The sequence below is a fragment of the Salvelinus fontinalis genome, chromosome 34 (assembly GCF_029448725.1).
Source record: "Salvelinus fontinalis isolate EN_2023a chromosome 34, ASM2944872v1, whole genome shotgun sequence".
NCBI classification, from domain to species: Eukaryota; Metazoa; Chordata; class Actinopteri; order Salmoniformes; family Salmonidae; genus Salvelinus; species Salvelinus fontinalis.
Genome location: NC_074698.1, coordinates 6,162,942 through 6,179,429, shown reverse-complemented (window position 1 = coordinate 6,179,429; position 16,488 = coordinate 6,162,942). Strand labels below are relative to the sequence as shown.

The following is a 16,488-nucleotide window of genomic DNA, read 5'->3' as shown; positions in this document are numbered from 1 at the left end:
CTGTGCTCAACATAAGGCTAATGGCATAAAACTGGGCTTTCGTTAATTCATTCAACTTTAAAAAAAACATTTCAAATAAAAACAAAACTTTACCTGGCTCTCGACCAGCATGGCCATGTCCACAAACATGTCGTGTAGCTCACGAATGCTGTTCTCCAGCTTGATGATCTCGGTGTGTCGGGTCTCAATCTCATTCAGGGCCTGCTTGTCTATCTGAGAGTCCATCTTGATCTGAGGACCCAAAACAGAGGGTTGAGAAGGAGACCCGAGGGTGAGGATAGAAGAGGATTTGATGTGTTCTTTTACCCCCTGTAATAATCAACATTCTTCTTCTGTTAAAATTCATATCAGGACATAGTGGTAGTTTATTGAAAGCAAATGTGACAGATGTAGCGAGTTAGCTATAACTAGCCACACAGGTTATTAGCGTCTGTGGTCCCCATGCCTTCACTGTGGATATATGTCTGCCATGGGGAATGGCCAGGCTCAGGTGTTGTACTCACATCATCGGTGAAAATGGCAAGCTTGCCACTCTCCAGCATATCCTCCAGCTCCTCGTTGGTGGTTGTTCTCCCAGCTGCCGAGCACACACAGGCACGCACACACACACACACACACACACACACACACACACACACACACACACACACACACACACACACACACACACACACACACACACACACACACACACAATGAAATATATTGCCATCAAATGATCATAATGCTTTGCCTGATACACTTAAAGTTTAGTTATTCAAATCAACACATTCCCACCGTTTTAGTGCCAATTTGAGGCACAGCACAGATTCTGGCCAGTAATTAAAAAAGACCATGTATCTCTAACCAGATGTCTAGAATAATCTAGATCCATTTAAAGCTCTAAGGTATCCTAAAAATAATTATTCAACATTAAATAATATGAAAGAAAATACAGCTTTTAAATTAAATGTGCGAGCTGAATTACAATGAAGTTATCCCTGTACTATAAGGAAAGTCTTCTGCTTTTGCAAACTACATGACTGTACAACTTATCATTGGCTAATATGTGGTCATATGTGGCCATTCAACCCCCTTGTCTACTTAGTATCGTCTTAATAAACTTAAAATGCATCTATTCTACTTAGTCTGTCCCAGTCTTTGAAAGATACTGTGTCTGCATAATACTAGTTGATGTCTGGATCTCAGATGTCACTATGGCTGTGAGTTCTGTATGAAACGCTTGCCAGTGTCTGTATCTGTGTACTTCAGTATTATCTAATACTTCAGTATTAAAAGGAAACTCACTGTCTGTGAATTACAGTCTGTCTCATATGAAGGTCAGTGGGGCTGCCTTGAAAATATCCTTACGTCTGCAAAAACCCATTTTTGTGTCTACGCTGTTGGGTATCAGTGTATATTTAGTAAGAACTCTGGCTATTTCTTGTGTAAGATACTAACGTACCTCCTTCTCAGTCGGTGTAACCCTGTCTGCTGTCAGCATGTGTGTGCATGGCATTAGTCTTGTTGATTTATTACCAATCACAAAATCAATCAACCAATCAATCAATTGGATTGTATTTGTGCAGCCATTTTAACAAAGTAATTGACAAAGAACGCTAAACAAAGTCTGGGCCTAACCCACCCTAAAAGAGAGAATCGAGGTTGATAATGTCAATATCCTGTAATGTCTGTGTATTGGATGGTTCTATGCTCTACGAACTGTACTGTACTTGTAAAGTATCGCCATACATAGATACTATATAGAGCAGGGTTCCCCAACTGGTGGCCCACGAACCGAATTTGGCCCGCGGGTGGAATCATTTGGCCCCCCAATTTTTTTCATTTGGCCCCCCAATGATCCATGATATAGAGTATAGTATTGAATGTCAGTGGTGCATTAACTGTGCCCTATGATGGTGGTGGGCTACAGATACTCACTGATCTCCAGCTGTCTCTGGATACGGTCCTTGCAGCGGTCCCTGTATTTGGACTGCGTGGTGTTGTACTCGGTCATCACCTCTACAAACTTGCGTGACAGCGTCGAGTGCTAACAGGACAGACACAGGGAGATCAGATGGGGGGGGGGGGGGTTAGGGAGTGGCCACTGGAGCAAAGAAAATCATAAATAAGGTCGATCAACACCATCTGATAATGCGATGATGCCTAATTGACCATTTGCAGTGCACATCAATCATAGCCTTGATGAAAATGGCAGAAACGCCTTCATATGTATGCACACATGCACCTGAATTCAAATAGTGGCTGCTGCATTAGAGATTTTGCTGATGCTGCAAAGTCAATGACAGTGGCAGTTGAACATTCCGTCCACCAGAGGGGATCATTGAGTATCACTGAGCCTTGTGCATTGAATTACTGCCGAAAATAATACAGGCAGGGGTCAAAGCAAGGATGGCTCAATTCTGTGTCCTGGAGGGAAGGCCTGATATTCAGCCCAGCTGTGTCTCCTGCTCGGCTTGCCTGAATAACCCACTAACAATGCAGGGCAGAGAATAAGGGAGAGGTACACTCTTAGAAAAGTGCTATCTAGAACTTAAGGGTTCTTTTGGCAGTCCCCACAGGAGAACCCTCTGAAGAACCCTTTTCAGTTCCATGTAGAACCCTTTACACAGATGGTTCTACAAGGAACCCAAAATAGTTATAATGTTTGCTATCAACGACTCTGCAAGATGGTTCTACAAGGAACCCAAAATAGTTATAATGTTTGCTATCAACGACTCTGCATATTACCTGGTCATGGTGGGGACCAATACAGAGGTTTTAAACTACTTGATCCAAAGTAAGAACCGCTGTCTTAAAATGATACTTTTTTAAATGTATTTTTTGTTACTCTTTGTACAACACATTTTTATATGTTATTTCATCTGCAGTGCAAATGAAGACTGCACACTGCATCAGCAGTAACTATAATTTCCTGGAACAAAAAAAGGTTCTACCTCAAACCAAAAAGGGTTATCTTATTAAGGGGACAGCTGTAGAACCTTTTTGGAACCCGTTTTTTTAAAAGTGTAGCTATGGTGTGGATGGAAGAGAGGCTGGATTAGTGGCAGTGAGTCAGAGGATCAGGTGGTTGACAGAGTCAAGAGCCTAAAATGACAGATGTCCTTTCTGGCCACCTCTGAAGAACATTGGTTCACAGTGAGATGATCTGAATTTCATATGAATAAACATTTGGGTGGTTTAAAAGAAAACAGTGTCATTTTGAAAAAGGCACAATTCAGTGCACAGCTTGATTGAATGTTTAGGTGGGCTATAGTGAGTATCTAGAGTTGTTCATGTGATGTGATATGGGAAATGTCACCTTTGCCATTGTACTTGTATTGGTATAGTGTGGGTTCTGAAATGATTGACAACCTTTGATAATAATTCAAATACTGAGCTATATTATATACTCAAAAATAGGGGGGATTATTTTATTTTATACTAATACAATTGCTCAAAGCGATGATTTTGTTTAACAAGTATTTTTTCTTTCTCAAAAAGGTAGGGGTCAAAATGATTGACAGCCCTAAATATTCTTATAAATATAGTAATCAAAAGTGCAGTATTTGGTCCCATATTCCTAGCACGCCATGACTACACTATGGATAATCCTGAATGAATCGTGAATAATGATGAGTGAGAAAGTCACAGAGGCTCAAAAATCACTCGTACCCCTAAGACCTCTCACCATTACCAATAACAGGGGAGTATAGCATGACTTGGGGGTATGATGTTTGACCCTCTGTAACTTTCTCACTCATCATTATTCACAATTCAATCAGGGTTATCCATAATCACGGTAGCATCCACATTAGTGAAGAAGTATTTAGAAACATATTCTATTCTTATTTATAATAAAAGTGACTCCAAAATGACCCAATACATTATTTACCATTAATTTCTATTGGGCACAAAATGATCTGAAACACAACCTAAAGGAACTGCAAATGCATCCAACATGTTTGTAGAGTCACAAGTTTGATGTAGTTATTACGTGCTGTAACGTCTGCTTCCAACTCACACTCTCAAAGACGTAGATCCCCGGAACGCAGCTCACTCTCCAGATCAACAATCACCCGAATTCTGATCACCTGTACGTCATTATCACACACTATTTAGTTCAGTTCTTTGCACCCTATCACTGTGAGGTATTGTTTCTTTTGTGACACACTTCTAATCAGAGCTGGTTTCCCCGTAATTGAATCCTCCCGTGTATGATTGTTTTTGCCTGCCTCACTAACGACGCCTCTTGCCTATTCCCTGCCTGTACTGTAGCCTATCGGATTTCCTGTTATCAACCTATTGCCTGATCTCCCGGATGATGCTATTAGCCGTTTCCCTGCCTGTACTGTTGCCTTATTGGACCCCCTGTGTATGACCTTTTGCCTGCCCCTGGACCCAGCTACCTGCCTCCTCCTTTGGTCCTTTACAAATAAACACCTGCTGCGCCCTGCGCTTGAAACCAGCTCTCTGTCTCCCATCGTGCTCATTACACGTGCTAGGAATATTGGACCAAATACTAAACTTTTGACTACTTTATTTATATGAATCTTTAGGGGTGTCAATAATTTGAACCCCTACCTTTTAGAGCAATTGTATTAGTATAAAATAATATATTTTCCCAATTTTGAGCATACAATATAGCTTCGTGTTTGAATTATACATTTTATACAGTCATTATTGCTCATCTTTATCAAGGGTGTCAATCATTTCGGACCCCACTGTATGTGAATAATGTTGGTACTGTTGCTACGTCACTCCTTTTCATACTGCAGGGCAGTGGTGCGGCTTACTTAAAGGTCTCATAGCCCTTTCCTGCAGTCAAATGACTAGTGGCCTCATGGGTGAAATGTTATTCATATTTTTCATTAATTCCTAATTCCTAAACATATATTTTTTTTTAAACCTGCTGAAAATCTGGTGTGTCTACGTCAAATGGTTTTGTTATTTTTCAGTCTTCTGTGATGTACACTGAACAAAAATATAAAACGCGACACGTAAAGTGTTGATCCCGTGTTTCATGAGCTGAAATAAAACGTCCCAGAAATGTTCCATATGCGCAAAAAGCTTATTTTTCTCAAATGTTATGCATAAATTTGTTTACACCCTTATTAGTGAGCATTATAGCATTTGTCGAGATAATCCATCCACCTGACAGGTGTGGCATATCAAGAAGCTGATTAAACAGCATGATCATTACACAAGGCCACTCTAAAATGGGCGGTTTATTCACACAACACAATCCTACAGATATGTCAAGTTTTGAGGGAGCGTGCAATTGTCATGAAACACTGCAGGAATATCCACCAGAGCTGTTCCTAGAGAATTCATTGTTCATTTCTCTACCACGTCGTTTTAGCGAATTTGGCAGTATGTCTAACAGGCCTCAACTGCAGACCACGTGTAACCACGCCAGCCCAGGACCTCCACATTTGGGTCCTTCACAAGCAGGATCGTCTGAGGGGAGGGGCATGGGTGCTGAGGAGTATTTTAGTCTGTGATAAATCCCTTTTGTAGGAAAAAACTAATTCTGATTGGCTGGGCCTGGCTGACCATTGGGTGGGCATGGCTCCCTTCCAGGCCCACCAATGGCTGCGCCCCTGCCCATTCATAGATTAGGGCCTAATTTATTTATTTCAATTGACTGATTTCCTTATATGAACTGTAACTCAGCAACTTTATTGAAGTGGTTGCATGTTGTGTTTATATTTTTGATTAGTAAATATACAGCTGAAGTCGGAAGTTTACATACACCTTAGCCAAATATATTTAAACTCAGTTTTTCACAATTCCTGACATTTAATCCTAGTAAAAATTCCATGTTTTAGGTCAGTTATGATCACCATTTTATTTTAAGAATGTGAATTGTCAGAATAATAGTAGAGAGAATTGTATATTTCAGCTTTTATTTCTTTCATCACATTCCCAGTGGGTCAGAAGTTTACATACACTCAATTAGTATTTGGTAGCATTGTCTTTAAATTGTTTAACTCAGGTCAAACGTTTCAGGTAGCCTTCCACAACCATCCCACAATAAGTTGGGTGAATTTTGGCCCATTCCTCCTGACAGAGCTGCTGTATCTGAGTCAGGTTTGTAGGCCTCTTTGCTCGCACACACTTTTTCAGTTCTGCCCACACATTTTCTACAGAATTGAGGTCAGGGCTTTGTGATGGCCACTCCAATACCTTGACTTTGTTGTTCTTAAGCCATTTTGCCACAACTTTGGAAGTATGCTTGGGGTCATTGTCCATTTGGAAGACCCATTTGCGACCAAGCTTTAACTTCCTGACTGACGTCTTGAGATGTTGCTTAGTCCCTCCTGCAGAAACCACCCCCACAACATGATGCTGCCAACCCCGTGCTTCACGGTTGGGATGGTGTTCTTCGGCTTGCAAGCCTCTCCCTTTTCCCTCCAAACATAACGATGGTCATTATGGCCAAACAGTTCTATTTTTGTTTCATCAGACCAGAGGACATTTCTCCAAAAAGTACGATCTTTCTCCCCATGTGCAGTTGCAAACCGTAGTCTGGCTTTTTTATGGCGGTTCTGGAGCAGTGGCTTCTTCCTTGCTGAGCGGCCTTTCAGGTTATGTCGATATAGGACTCGTTTTACTGTGGATATAGATACTTTTGTACCTGTTTCCTCCAGCATGCTCACAAGGTCCTTTGCTGTTGTTCTGAGATTGATTTGCACTTTTCGCACCAAAGTACGTTCATCTCTAGGAGACAGAACGTGTTTCCTTCCTGAGCGGTCCCATGGTGTTTAAACTTGCGTACTATTGTTTGTACAGATGAACGTGTTACCTTCACGCATTTGGAAATTGCTCCCAAGGATGAACCAGACTTGTGGAGGTCTACAATTGTTTATCTGAGGTCTTGGCTGATTTCTTTTGATTTTCCTATGATGTCAAGCAAAGAGCCACTGAGTTTGAAGGTAGGCCTTGAAATACATCCACAAGTACACCTCCAATTGACTCAAATTTTGTCAATTAGCCTATCAAAAGCTTCTAAAGCCATGACATAATTTTCTGGAATTTTCCAAGCTGTTTAAAGGCACTGTCAATTTAGTGTATGTAAACTTCTGACCCACTGGAATTGTGATACAGTGAATAATAAGTGAAATAATCTGTCTGCAAACAATTGCTGGAAAAAGTACTTGTGTCATGCACACAGTAGATGTCCTAACCGAATTGCCAAAACTACAGTTTGTTAACAAGAAATTTGTGGAGTAGTTGAAAAATGAGTTTTAATGACTCCAACCTAAGTGTATGTAAACTTCCGACTTCAACTGCATATAAAGTGTAATATTGGGGTGCAAACTCAAAATGTAATACATTTCAACTCTATATCTGACATGGTACAGGTGTCTTCATTTTTAAAGCCCATAACCATGTGTGTGTGAGGTGTATACTTTGGTTTCAAAGTAGATTTGTTTAAACTATCAATAAACACTCTGTGTGACCCTGATTTAGCCCACCGCAGTAAAAGGTTCAAAGAACTCTCCCTCCTGACACAATTGATAACTGTTTGTATTTGAGCAGATTGACAACCTTTCACAATTCCATTCAGAGAATGTGGAGGCGTAATAATTTCACTTCATATTCAAAGAACATACCTTTGGTTTTTGTGTTGCTCTAAAGTTAACCAAGGCTTTTAAATGTGGTCCTATGTGATGGATAATTAGTCCTCATACAGACGTCATAACCTAATGAATCTTTATATGATAATTAAGCTTCATTCACCATCACCGGTTAATTTGAGAACAACCCAAGGGGGAGGACCTACCACAAGCCAGTGGAACATTTCTCCTAATCTTTAATCGTTCGTTTTTAAGCACATTTCTCACATGGCTTTTCTAAAACTCTTGATATATGCCAAGTTGTTTAATCTTAAAAGTACATTTGAATATATCTTTCATAGGGCCTTTCCTAGGTGCTACATAATTACTTACTTCATCCTTGAAATGATATGATCAATTTAACACATTTTCTGTCATGACAAAAGATAAATGGATGTCAATGAGCTTTTACATTCATCGGTGCATGACGGTCCATGGTCATGAAGGCCTTAGGAATTCCCGCTTCATAGGGGTATCCCTTAAGTCTCCTACTATATGAAGATTTATACTCTAGGCCTAATTGGTGGTATTCTGGGTAGGCATCAGACCACATGGTACAATAACAATATAGCTTTAAATCCAGACCTGAATTCAAATAGTATTTGTTTTCGTTTCTTTTTCAAAGCCAAGTCCGCAAAAGTGTAGTTGGCAAAAGGTTAAAGTGGTGGTGAAGCCATGTATTCTCCTTCTTTATGATACATCAGCAGCAGCTTTATGTTTGATCAACACCTTTTTTGGTACTTGGCATCTCCTCAGTGGATGTGCAGCAGATAGAGTGAGTGACTCACCTGTGTCTTACGAATTCGCAGGTCTGCGGATGATCTGTTCAGCCCCTCCTCCTGCTCAATGCTCTGCTCGATTGCTGCGAAAGAGGCAAGAAAATTGTGAGAAATAAACAACGGAACAGCCAAACAAACAGAAAGGAGATTCCCCATCTTCCGCTGAACTTCAGTCAGTTACCTCTCCGTCAGAGTCTGGTACTATAGCTAGCATGCTAATATGCTAACATTACGCCATCTTGGGTGGAGCAACGAGTACTGTATGTCATGTCACTCATTGTGCTAATGCTACAATTACAAATTGGCCCAGGCCTAATGATACAATTCTACTATTTTACAACAGTTTTGTAAAAAAGGCATTTTACTTATTAACAAGTCATCATACAGTACCAAACCCGATAGGGAGAATTCAGACCCGAGTTATGCGCGTAAATGGAACTTAATCTCTTTTTATGCACTTTTCTCTCTAGGCGTTATCGTGACCTTGAACATAAGCATGAGGTAAAGTATGTGCCAGCCAACTATTTGTTTGGGGTGGAGATCATAGAACTGGGTGTGTGGCAGAGGTGTGTCTACCGATACGCTGTTTTCGGACCTTGACTTAATTCCCTCATAATTCCACCACCTTCACGCGCAAAGAAATCATTAATAAGGTCGAGCAAACTGTCAGTTCCAAGTGGAAAAATATCTACTTTACGATAGAAATAACACCAATCTCCATGTACTGTCATTTAGAAACTTATAAGAGCTATTGATAAGAAATAGGTAAATTAATAATCAGTTTGGATACGGGGATTATAAATATGCAGTGCCTTAAGTATTCACACCCCTTGAATTATTCCACATTTTGTTGTGTTACAAGCCTGAATTCCCACAATACCCATAATGAAGTGAAAACATGAAGTGATATCATGTTTTTAAGACATTTGTGATCATTGATTTAAAATTAAATAATGAAATATCTAATTTACATAAGTATTCACACTGCTGAGTCAATACTTTGTAGAACCACCTTTGGGTGAGTCTCTAAGCGCTTTCCACAGCTGGATTGTGCAATGTAAGCACATTATTATTTTCAAAATTCTTCAAGCTCTGTCAAATTGGTTGTTGATCATTGCTATACAACCATTTTCAAGTCTTGCCATAGATTTTCAAGCCGATTTAAGTCAAAACTGTGACTAGGCAACTGAAGAACATTCAATGTCGCCCTTAAAGAAACACATGATTTCACATGTGGAAAATCACATGATTTCACAGGAAACTTCATGTGTGAAATCATGTGAAAACCTGTGTTCATGGAACACTTCACCTGTGATCACATTTTCACGTGTAGTTTCATGTTATCACAGGTTGCTTTACATGTTGTCACGTTATCACATTAACTTCACACAAGATCACATATGATCACATGAAAATGTGCTTAAGTAGCACTTTACTTATGTTCACGTGAAATGTATGTGGTTTTTCCGTTAGGGCCTCTTGGTAAGCAACTCCAGTGTGTATTTGGCCTTATGTTTTAGGTTATTATCCTGCTGAAAGGTGGATTTATCTCACAGTGGTGTTGGAAAGGAGACTGAACTAGGTTTCCTCAATGATTTTGCATGTGCTTAGCTCTATTCTGTTTCTTTTTATCCTAAAAAAATCCCTCGTCCTTGCAGATGACAAGCATACCCATAACGTGATGCAGCCACCACCATTCTTGAAAATATGAAGAGATGTACTGTACTCAGATTTGCCCTAAACATAATACTTTGTATTCAGGACAAAAAGTACATTTCTTTGCCACATTTTTTGCAGGATTACTTTAGTACCTTATTACAAACAGGATGCATGTTTTGCAATATTTTTGTTCTGTACAGGCTTCCTTCTGTTCACTCTGTCATTTATGTTAGTTTTGTGGAGTAACTACAATGTTGTTGATCCATCATCAGTTATCTCCTATCACAGCAATTAAACTCTGTAACTGTTTTCAAATCACCATTGGCTTCATGGTGAAATCCGTGAGCGGTTTCCTTCCTCTCTGGCAACTGATTTAGGAAGGGTGCCTGTATCTTTGTAGTGAGTGGGTATATTGAAACACCATCCAAAGTGTAAAAATGTATAACTGCACCATGCTCAAAGGGATATTCAACGTCTGCTTTTCTTTACCCATCTACCAATATGTGCACTTCTTTGCGAACCATAGGAAAACCTCACTGGTCTTTGTGGTTGAATTTGTGCTTGGAATTCACTACTCGACCCTTACAAATAATTGTATGTGTGGGGTACAGAGATGGGGTAGTCATTTAAAAATAATTTTATGTGACTTGTTAAGCACATTTTTAGTCCTGAACTTAATTAGACTTGCCAGAACAAAAGGTTTGAATGCTTATTGACTCAAGACATTTGCGCTTTTAACTTGATTGTAAACATTTCTAAAAACACAATTCCACTTTGACATTATGGGTATTGTGTGTAGATCAGTGACACACAATCTGAATGTAGTCCATTTCAAATTCAGGCTGTAAACACAACAAAATGTGGAAAAATTCAAGGGGCGTGAATACTTTCTGAAGGCACTGTAGGCTATATTCAAAACAAAAAGTTGCTTTCAAGGGGCAGTCACTCTTTAAATCAAAATGCGTCAAAAAGAAAATGCTTTCCTAAGTATGAATCCGTAGTGTGTTGCTGACCACAAACCAAACATTATTTTCCTGTTGTGTTCTAAATGTGATGTAACGATGTAAAATGCCCTCGGTGCATTTGATTTGGATCGACAAAACAGAGAAATAGCAGGATTTTGGAATGTCAAATAGTCCGCTTATGACATACCATCTCCTTTTGAACAAATGCAATGTTCCCAAAACTATAAAACATTGATAAAAAAACAACACATTTGGGGTATTCTGCCAAGCCCCTTTTAAATAGAGGCAATGTCCTTAAAAAGCTTTTGGAAAAAAAGATAATTCCTGATACTTACTTATGGACAAATGTTGGGTTTCTCACAACTACGAGATAATGTGATTCCCAATATAATGTATTGTGTACTGTATGTGATTATTCATCGTTTTACATTGGTTTTCTCTCTGTGTGACCTTCCCCAAGAGCATTTCCGAGAACAATAAAGAGAAAATGGAGAAATAAAAGAATGTCAAACGAAAGCACCAGATGTAAGGACCTATTATATCACCCATAGTATAACATTTGCATTTGTGAATCATCTATGTAGGTTTTATAAGGGCTTCATTAAGCTTCATAAGATTGTCAATGTAACTGCGCAACCCCTCCTCACAATATCTCCCACCTCTTAACCTCTTTTAGGCTCCCGAGTGGCGTCTAGGTTTAAGGCACTGCATCTCAGTGCTAGAGGCGTCACTACAGACCCTGATTCGATCCCGGGCTGTATCATAATTGGCCGTGATCAGGAGTCCCATAGAGCGGTGCACAATTGGCCCAGCATCGTTCGGGTTAGGGGAGGGTTTGGCCGGGGTAGGCCATCATTGTAAAATAAGAATTTGTTCTTAACTGACTTGCCTAGTTAAATAAAGGTTAAATAAATAAAATTCTAATAAATATTCCAGATTAACTGTCTTACCATATGGCGCATACTCTTCCTGTAATTTTTCTTTATGACTACTGTGCGCCCTGGTCAAAGACACAGTGCTCCGCTGTTGTCTCAATAAGCTAGGCCCACTTTGAACCCACCTTAGATCAATAACAAAGGAGGTTTCCATATTGCTGATTGGATGCTTTGTTGCTGCTGCATGGTGCCCAGACGCCAATGTCCCATCACCGTTCATTACCTTTGATAGAGGAAGCCCTCTCTCAGCAGCAAAGTCTTTTGTGATGAAATTTAGAAGAAACAACCAGATGAGTGGGAGTCTTCCAGATTATTGGACTAAAATAAAGAACGAAGCTAGAGGAATGCGACTCAGCGCCTTTGAGTGAGGGGTTTCCTATCTGGCTTCAGAGGGAGCTTATACTTCAAAGGAGATTAGTCTAAAACCCCTACTGGTATTTGAATTCACGCCCCAAAATCAGACCTCTTGTGCACGTTGGTATAATATCTTAGTGGTGGTCTATCAGCAGCAAGTGGGTTGGACACTAAGATGTTTGAGATGTTAGAGATGTTTAACTCGTGGTACTTCAGGTATTTTGATATCAACTACATATAATAAGTATAATTTGTTTAAGTTTGTGTCTCTGGAATGATCGATTTTATGTTATGTATTCTTGACTTATCTTCGGTCTTGTATCTTGTGTACTGCACCTGTGGTAATGTGGATAATGCAGGGAATCTATAGCGTATTTACCCACAGCATCTGTAGGTCATACAATATCTATCCATGATGGTTTCCCTATCGTTGCATAACATCCTGATCAATCTAGAGAACCTACCGTACAGTTGAGTATCTACAGTTGAAGTCGGAAGTTTACATACACTTAGGTTGGATTCATTAAAACTTGTTTTTCAACCACTCCACAAATTTCTTGTTAACAAACTATATATTTTTTACTTTGTGCATGACACAAGTAATTTTTCCAACAATTGTTGACAGAGATTATTTAGCTTATAATTCACTGTATCACAATTCCAATGGGTCAAAAGTTGACATACACTAAGTTGACTGTGCCTTTAAACAGCTTGGAAAATTCCAGAAAATTATGTCATGGCTTTAGAAGCTTCTGATAGACTAATTGACATCATTTGAGTCAATTGGAGGTGTACCTCTGGATGTATTTCAAGGCCTACCTTCAAACTCAGTGCCTCGTTGCTTGACATCATGGGAAAATCAAAAGAAATCAGCCAAGACCTCAGAAAAACAATTGTAGACCTCCACAAGTCTGGTTCATCCTTGGGAGCAATTTCCAAATGCCTGAAGGTACCACGTTCATCGGTTCAAACAATAGTATGCAAGTATAAACACCATGGGACCACACAGCCGTCATACTGCTCAGGAAGGCGACGCGTTCTGTCTCCTAGAGATGAACGTACTTTGGTGCAAAAAGTGCAAATCAATCCCAGAACAACAGCAAAGGACCTTGTGAAGATGCTGGAGGAAACAGGTACAAAATCATTTATATCCACAGTAAAATGAGTCCTATATCGACATAACCTGAAAGGCCGCTCAGAAAGGAAGAAGCCACTGCTCCAAAACCGGCATAAAAAAGCCATACTACGGTTTGCAACTGCACATGGGGAGAAAGATCGTACTTTTTGGAGAAATGTCCTCTGGTCTGAGGAAACAAAAATAGAACTGTTTGGCCATAATGACCATCGTTATGTTTGGAGGAAAAAGGGGGAAGCTTGCAAGGCGAAGAACACCATCCCAACCGTGAAACACGGGGTGGCAGCATCATGTTGTGGGTGTGCTTTGCTGCAGGAGGGACTGGTGCACTTCACAAAATAGATGGCATCATGAGGCAGGAAAATTATGTGGATATATTGAACAACATCTCAAGACATCAGTCAGGAAGTTAAAGCTTGGTCGCAAATGGGTCTTCCAAATGGACAATGACCCCAAGGATACTTCCAAAGTTGTGGAAAAATGGCTTAAGGACAACAAACTTAAGGTATTGGAGATGCCATCACAAAGCCCTGACCTCAATCCTATAGAAAATGTGTGGGCAGAACTGAAAAAGCGTGTGTGAGCAAGGAGGCCTACAAACCTGACTTCGTTACACCAGCTCTGTCAGGAGGAATGGGTCAAAATTCACCCAACTTATTGTGGGAAGCTTGTGGAAGGCTACCCGAAACGTTTGACCTGAGTTAAACAATTTAAAGGCAATGCTACCAAATACTAATTGAGTGTACGTAAACTTCTGACCCACTGGGAATATGATGAAAGAAATAAAACCTGAAATAAATCCTTCTCTCTACTATTATTCTGACAATTCACATTCTTAAAATAAAGTGGTGATCCTAACTGACCTAAGACAGGGAATTTTACTTGGATTAATTGTCAGGAATTGTGAAAAACTGAGTTTAAATGTATTTGGCTAAGGTGTATGTGAACTTCCGACTTCAACTGTATCTACAGTGGTGGATCTACGGTTGGTCGGCTACCTAGCTACAGTGTAACAGCGCTCCCCGGTGAGGCACTTCCTCTGGCTTGCTGCCTACTGCCTTTTCATTTTTCACTGTGTCATGACTCAGCTGATTTGCATAATAATGCCAAGGGGGGGTCTCCTTAATGTGGTCTTAAACAAGAGGCTTACCTGTCTTTCAGTAAATATCAACACTCTACATGGCTGGTTGAAAGGTCATTGATCATTGTTGTTCTGTTGGTTAAACACTTTGTCTGACTGGATGAGACAGGAGCTGCTTCTCTCTCCCGGACTGCAAAGCTACCGCATGACATAATGTATGAGAACGCCGAGTAGTAGCATAACGTAGCGTAGCGTAGCGGTCGCCTGTAAACCTGAGGCGATCTTTCACACGAGGTCTGATGGAAAATGTTGCATTTTTGGAGCACAGTGTATAATGCATTTGGCATTCAATTCATCTGAATGTTATTACCTTTTCTGTACTGATGCTGGTTTAATGCACGATTCAGTGTATTTGGAGTCTGAAGAGGTTGCTTCTTAGTTTACAAACTAGACTGGTGAGCAACTGTAAATGGTAGTTCTTACATTGTAAAATAATACTTTTACAATAAAATGCTATTGAATCATATGAGGCACAAGAGAGTATTCCTAAGAAGAACGCAAAGCCTACAATATAAATTGCTACACCATCAAGTCCTATTACAGTTTTTAAAGGGCATTTTTCAATTCTCACTTTATTAGTTATTAGGAAATGGTGAGCAAAGCAACATATTTCACCTAGATCCAGGCGTCAACTGATATGCGACCTGGCATGCTGCCAGTCTGAGGGCAGAGGCTGGAGGCAGAAGGCGTTTGGATGACAAGAGTGATGTCAGCTCCATTGCGGCTTTGTTTTTTACAATATGCCCCTTGGGGGATCACCAGAGACAACCTATTTTCTACAGCAAAACCCCCAGACGTATATTCTCTGTTCTCTATTGTACACATAAACTAGGCAGCTGACGAGCTGATGTAAATACCAAATGATTTGCATATATTCATGTGTTCACAGTGGGTAGGGTTGAAATGTATAGTAATGCTACTGTAAAAAAAAGATATCATTTGAGAGTCAACTGACAAATTCGGCAGTTTTTTCTGTGTAACGTCGAATCAAAGAGTACCCAAGATTGTTGATGGCTCTCTGTTTTGATCTTTAACTTCCTACTCAATTATATTATAAATCTACCACATGAGAGAGACTATTGTATTAACAAACGTTATCACGGATACGTTTCAAACAAACACATACTTGCAAGACTGCAGTATGATCTGTATATTCAACGTATGCAAATATTTGTCTGTATGTTCGAGATACAGATGGAAAATGAAAACATGAAAAGCAGATCCCTGTTCTTAAAGGTCAAAAACAGACAGACCTTGTGGGGATTGCAATTATAGACCGATATCTACCATCAAAGCTGTTTTCATTGTGCATGTGCATTTGCATATGCGAGTGTGAATTGGATGTGTGTTGGGGCGAATGGTTGGATGGAACTCCCAGATAGATGAATTCACTGCTCGACCGCAGCAATGTCCTTGAACCATCATGACTTGAATTGTTAACTGTCAATCCAGTTAACATTAGCCGCCTCAGCTTTGCTCTTCGCTATAATTCTCCCCTCATTAAAAATACAATTGTTGTAGATGATGCTCTGACCCCAATTGACTCTTGTCCTTAACAAAAGTCCCCGAGATGCCCATTTGACGTTATTGCAGGGGGCCACTAGATGTAGCAAATATCGTCATTTTTGTTCATCGTAACCATTTTGTTTTAGGATGTTGGGCCTGAAATTTATGGGGACTCCATTGAGGACAAACACTCTTTGATTTAAGGGGCTGATAAAGACTAAACATTGTCTTGTGTTTTTATTTGCGCTATAGACGTCTGCTGTGTTGCCTTTACATAAATGGCTTCTTTGGCTTTATCTGACCATCATTGTTTCGAGTCAGGTAATCTAATGAGGCAAGTGTTCTGGCTCTGAGCAAGTGTTTAAGTAGCGAGTTCAGTATGAAAATGGAAAAGATAAATAGGGTACGTTTGA

At 39.9% G+C, this 16,488-nt stretch overlaps 1 protein-coding gene across 1 annotated transcript in view; it reads right to left on the bottom strand.

Annotated features, from left to right (window-relative positions):
• Positions 1-16,488, bottom strand: part of LOC129832934 (syntaxin-1B) — a 64,802-nt gene that overhangs the window by 9,858 nt on the left and 38,456 nt on the right. The window contains exons 5-8 of the mRNA XM_055897072.1: positions 8,390-8,463; positions 1,921-2,029; positions 504-577; positions 94-231 (exon numbers count right to left, since the gene is read on the bottom strand). Of these exons, the coding sequence (XP_055753047.1) occupies positions 94-231; positions 504-577; positions 1,921-2,029; positions 8,390-8,463 (395 nt within the window). The remainder of the gene's footprint in view (positions 1-93; positions 232-503; positions 578-1,920; positions 2,030-8,389; positions 8,464-16,488) is intronic.